The sequence below is a fragment of the Chlamydotis macqueenii genome, chromosome 11 (genome assembly GCF_036417535.1).
Source record: "Chlamydotis macqueenii isolate bChlMac1 chromosome 11, bChlMac1.mat, whole genome shotgun sequence".
In the NCBI taxonomy this organism is placed as follows: domain Eukaryota; kingdom Metazoa; phylum Chordata; class Aves; order Otidiformes; family Otididae; genus Chlamydotis; species Chlamydotis macqueenii.
In genome coordinates this window covers 6,124,238-6,130,237 of record NC_141566.1, presented here as the reverse complement: position 1 = coordinate 6,130,237, position 6,000 = coordinate 6,124,238, and the positions used below count along the sequence as shown (strand labels likewise).

Sequence of the window (6,000 nt, the reverse complement as noted above, 5' to 3'; positions counted from 1 at the left end):
TCAAGCTACTTAGATCACACACCTCCTCCAAGAAACTGGTCCTTAACTTGCATGACTTGATCTTTTAAAATATTCAGTTTTAATGGACTATGATTAGCTTTGTATTTGCTGTGCTTTTTAAAAACAGAGGAAAACTTCACTCTGACCTTTGGGCAGCAGCTGTGACAGCTCTCACTACTTCTGCTCACGATCTTCTGAAGCTGCATGAGAGCAGAGGCTGTAAGGTTGGAGAGTTCTGCTAATATTTTGGTCTTAATATTGTGAAACACCTCCCACAGGCATCAGATCCTCTCCTCCACACCCCAACTCAGTTTTATTGCACCAGTTTTGGATGAGAGGCAGAATTTGAATTTTAAAATGAGGCAGAAGATACAGGGAACAGAACGGCTAAAGAGGAGCTGCTTGGTGCAGTCCAATATTAAAATTCAACTGATCTGATGTGTAAATGGCACCAAAAGGGGAAGTTTTCTCTCCTCCTTTAGGTCACCACTTCTCCTTCGATCACGCCTGCTGACTGCAGAGGCACAGGAGGACTTAGCAGGGGTTTACAGAGAGCTGTCTGTCTCACAGGGCGCCAGGCAAACAAACGAGCAAATGCACTCAGAGTTGCAATCAATCCCGCAGTCCCTGGAGGGAGAACTGGCTGTAGAGAAAGACTAAAAGAGATGCAGCATCTCCAAAATTTAACAAGAATCTAGCTGGAACAGCAGCTCCTGCTTTTTGGTGAACACATATTCATTGGGTATTGAAACTGCTGTCTCCAGGACAAAAAAAAGCTCAGCTTCCAATCACACCTTTTTAATCACTAAATAGTGAACAAAGTCTCTAGACAAGACATGGGAATCTTCCCTTCTTCAAAGAATACAAACAAGTATTCTTTCACAACCCACATTTTCTAGTTTAAACAAATTAATCATTTCTTACTGAAGGAAATCCACACCTTTGGGGGGGTGGGGATGGAGGCCTGAGGATTTCTTACCTAGGTAAACATGAGATGGCAGCTTCACCAAAGCGACCTACCATGCTATGCCAGAAGCCAGGCAGAGTCCCTTTTTCGTCAGGCATTAAACTAAACTGGTCAGACTAAACTGGTCTCTATTTTCAAGACAGTCAGTCTAATTTGACTAAATTAGGAAACGGGAATAAAAAGTGCCAGAGATTTTAATGACCTTTGGATGTGGGATAAATGTCTCAGGAGAAAGATGTAAACTTGACTGAATGCACAAAGGCAAACCCTGAGTTTCTGAAAATCACTGGAGAAGCGTAACGCGTCCCTCACAGCAGACACCACGCTATGTAACTAACATCAAAATTTTCGTAACAATACATAAAGCAATAAAGTGACCACACGCAGAATGATTTACGACCCATTGAGAAAACTATTGTTTATTTAGAAAAAAGGTTACACTGGTAGAATTCAGCAGATAAAAAAATTCTTTTTTTTTTTTTTTTAAAAATGTCATTGTGAAACTTTTCAGACTAAAGTTCAGCAATACAAAGCTCCTGTAGCTGTAATTGAAACTTAATTTATTTCAGGTTTGAAGAGAGCATTTCCAATCAATCTAAAAACATGACAAACAAAAGGCGTGGCAAGGGACAACTGAGCACAGATTTAGGTTGGGATGGAAGGGACAGGGTTCATTCTTTGTTTCTTTAAACAAGTCAACGTTGTACACATAATATACAAATAATCTCTAAGCATTGCATGAAAACAGTGCTCCCACTTGATTTTCTTTTTTTTAGTCACCGATATTAAAAACAGGCCAAGTAATAAATAAAAACTGAGTTTAAATGAGGTAAATCCAAAAAGGTTCAATAACTGTTTATTCGTGGTTTTCAAACACCTAAAAGAATGCATTTCAGATTGAAAGAATTACTAAACTCAGGCAGTATTTTCGACAACCTAAAGTGGAACTCTGTACACATGAAACCTCCTTTGCACTATGGCAACTGTTTGTTTGCAGCACATTGTGCTAAAATATGGAATAGGTAACACTTTCAGCCAGGTACTGAAAATAAATGTGTAAGAAACTAAGCAACAAGTTAAAATACAGTAATGTACAACTCAACAATTAAATCCTCAGCGTGGGGAAATAAAGCAGAGAACTGAATAATTTAAGGAGATGCAGATGGGTCCTCTTCATTCACAAATTTCTGTGCAATCTATACTCTGGAAAATACATTTCTGGTCACAGCTGGATATCTTCCTATTTCAATTTCACCTGCAACAAAGGCATAAATAATTGGAATTAGATGTGGTTCAAATGAATACTGATATCACAATTTAGCATTTTATTCCGTTCAAAAAAAAAAAAGAATGAGGGGGAAAATAAAACTATTTTCATCAGTCAGTCATTCCCTAGCTCTAGTTTAATCCACAGCAAGAACTATATTAATGTGAGCACTGCCTTGTAAGTAGTGAAACACTAATTTAAAGATACAAATAAGAAACACACAGTCACTTGTGAAGGTAAAAACTCTTTTAGAAGTACAACCCTCTCAAAATGTTACTTTCTCTAAATTAGGCAAGAAAGAAATTCAGACATTGTCCAATAGGAAGAATGTTATAAAAGGTTAACAAACAGGAGCACAGGATTAGATTCCACAACCGTGTTGCTACACGAAGGATCTTTTCATACTTCACAATGCAAACGATCGGGTGTTGCCAGTATTCTAGGCCAGGTGCTCCGGTTTAGCCCATTACATAGCTGGATGTGAATTTTACTCTGCAACTGACATTTACCTAAGCACCCGTTGCTTAAACCATGATGTAGTCATAAAAACATAGTTGTGCTTTTTTAATTGATGACAATCCTCGCTTTATATTGAATTGCTGGTCAAGATAAAACTTCACATTTTATTACTAGAGAAGCTCCAAGTCCTCAGGAGTGAACTTCATCTACTAAAGTTGTCCTTTTTTTCTCTCCCCCCCGCCCCCCCAAAAAAGTAACATTTAAAGAAATGGGAAAAAAACCTGAGATCCATCCACAGTGATCAGACAATAATGAAGGACAAAGAATCAAAAAATTCCATTAAATTCTTTCAAAGAGTGCCCATAATTTTCAGTTTGAAACTATTCACAGAATTATCTTCTATTATTTCAAGAAGATTACGAACAAAAAAGAAATAGTACTAAGCAGCAATAATCTGAACTCTTATCCTTCTTTCTACCAACACCCTCCAAAGAACACACGGTATCAGCATGAGCTGTGTTACCCAAAACCCCTCCACACATTTTCTCTCAGCTTCAGTGGCTGAACAAGCAAAGTCACCAAATGAAACTCTTGAAACTCTTTTTCCAATAATTGACGCCTTTGCTCCTTGAGGTCACAATGCACGTGTGGAAACTTTTTTCAGAAGACTTTTTTCAGAAGACTTCGCCAGATGATCAGAAGACTTCAGAATTCAAATTCTGGTTTTCGTTTGTTTTTTTGGACCCTCATCAAAACACCCTTCTCTAAGTGTTATATAAGCCATCCTATAATCCTTAGGCCTCTTGGAAAAGAATTCCGAACAGCAAAGCATTTACACCTTTCAGATTTGGCCTCTGTTGTTTTAGTTAGGCAGAGGCAAAAAGAAGAGCTTGGGACTATGTCATGGTCTTTCTCTGACACTTAAAACAAGTACAGCCACCACAAGGAGCAACGTTAATCTGAGAGTCCACAGCCAATAAATCTCTCCAGTAAGTTCTACCACATATCACCTTTAGTATTCTTAAACATGATATGCATATAACTCAATTTCAAAACCAATGAGGTTGGAAGGGACCTCCGAAGACTGTCCAGGTCAAATTAGGTTTTGGATACCCTAAGGATGGCAGCTCCACCACTTCTCTGGGCAAACTCTTACAGTTTTGGACCACCCTCACAGTAAAAATACTTCCCTCCTCTCAATCTTTAAAATGGAAATCACAACAAATCATGTTTGTGAAAGACAGCATCATCTTCTAGATCAGCCAAGACAGTCATGAAAACCAAGACAAGTTTTCAGCATCATCAATCCTTCTTCAAAATCTGAGACAACGCAGGAATTGCAGATTTAAAAATGTTCTCTTCCCCCTCTCTGTAACAGGGTCAGTTTGTCTGATAAAAACAAAAACTTTGCCTGCCTTACATGTTGCTCAGTAGTCAGAACAATATTACTCTATGAAAGCAAATAAACTCACACTGTTAAAAATGTGCAACTGAATTTAAGAAAATATTTCTACTTCATTTCTGCTTGTGTTCACTTTGAGTGCTCACAGAATCTACAAAGTCTTTGCAGAAACAATTCATCAATTCTAATTAGAGAATAAACATAAGACTTATAAAGCACTTGGACCATTTGTGAACAGAGAGAGAAATTTGTTGAATTTGTTGAATTAGTATTTGTTGAATACTATCAGTCATTTTCAGGTTTACCCAACATATACACACTTTTTAAAATGTAAAATTGTCCACTGCTTTATGCAGGAAGATGAGTAGTGGTGTGACACTCAAGTTGGGTAGGTCAGGTGAACTAATTTTAAGTTCACTGGGGCACTTGCCTTCCCAAAAAACTGAAAACAAAACATTCTCAGACTCTTAAAATAGCTAGGTGCAAAAAGGAGGGAAAAAAACCCCAAACAAACAAACCACACCCTCATAGCCCTAAAACTGTCTCCACATATTTGCACAGGTCTGGAAAAAAAAATATCAGAACACTGTCAAATTCAAAAGAACAATTTATTTATCTAAAAGCTCCAGTCTGAGTATGGGTTACTCAAAATACTCTGAAGTTTCTTTTCTTTCTGCAAATAGTCAATGTCTCGATGCGAAAGTTTTCCTTTGGCTTCTTCCTCCTCAAATCTGATCAGATAAAAGATTAAGCAGAGATAATGAACTGACTGCACTGTATAGCAATTTGTTTTAAAAACTAGTGCTTTTGTTAAAGATAAGAGTATACAAAACTTGAGTTTCCAATATATTAGCAAGGTATTCTTAATTATCAGGTAGATTATTAAGACAGGATCACATGCATTCACCTTTGTTTTTCTATGGCAACCTTTATTGGAAAAAGTGCCAAACATGCAACTACAAACTCTGCTGACTCCCCGACTCCACCTCCCCCTGGTTTTTTTTTTGCCAACAAATTTTGAGCATCTTTACGATCTCTATGCTGATGATGGGGAAAGTTTTTTTTCCCTGGGATTGAATTTAAAACAAACAAACAAAAACCTACCAAACAAAAAAACAACCACCCCAAACAACCAAAAAAACCCCAAACCTCACCCTGGATAATTTCAGCCCTTTTGCACTCAGGCTGTTTTGTTTGTATATCCTTTACCAGTCAAAAGGAGCCACAGGAGTTACAAAGTCAAACAGAAAAAATCATAAAAATTTTTACCTTTACTCGAATAATCTTTATTATCTGTGCTTGTCTGAAGATTTATGAGTAGATTCAACGTTAAGGAAAAAAATATTTTACCACAAACAATAAGAAGCAGCTCATTTACTGTATTTTTTTCAGACGTGTTAATGTGTAAAAGGATATTGTTTCTTTTCTTCTTTCCCTCCAGTACTGTCTCGTTTTTCTTTCTTTTCTGTTTTTTCTTTATCATGTCTTGATTCCTTTAATATACACACATAAGGGAAATAGTTTATTTTATTATACACTATACAGTCTGATTAGAGAGATTATAGATATTTAAAGTTGTAACTGCCATAGCTAAAAAAAATCCATCAGTATGACAGTAATCAGCTTCTATGATTTTTGAGATTATTTTAGCTTTGTCTTACAGTTCTATGATAACCGCTGTCACTAAAGAGTTACAACTGGGAACCATTGTTTGGTGTCTTACAAATGACTACAACATACTTATTTTCACCAAAAAAAATGCTGTGCTGAGACATGCACTTGAAAATCTGAATACAAGTAGACTAGTTTATATGTAAATTAATCCTGCTTTCACATATTTGCTCAAACCAGTCTGCAAATATGCTGTAGGTTTTCAATAATCTAGAATAATTTCTGAATTTTCCT

General features: G+C 36.7%; 1 protein-coding gene across 1 annotated transcript in view; it reads right to left on the bottom strand.

Moving 5' to 3' along the window:
• Positions 1 to 1,356: 1,356 nt before the first annotated feature.
• The window catches only part of THOC2 (THO complex subunit 2), a 51,093-nt gene continuing 46,449 nt past the window's right edge, over positions 1,357 to 6,000 (bottom strand). The window contains exons 38-40 of the mRNA XM_086756146.1: positions 5,512 to 5,588; positions 5,365 to 5,412; positions 1,357 to 2,222 (exon numbers count right to left, since the gene is read on the bottom strand). Of these exons, the coding sequence (XP_086612272.1) occupies positions 5,385 to 5,412; positions 5,512 to 5,588 (105 nt within the window). The 3' untranslated portion in view covers positions 1,357 to 2,222; positions 5,365 to 5,384. The remainder of the gene's footprint in view (positions 2,223 to 5,364; positions 5,413 to 5,511; positions 5,589 to 6,000) is intronic.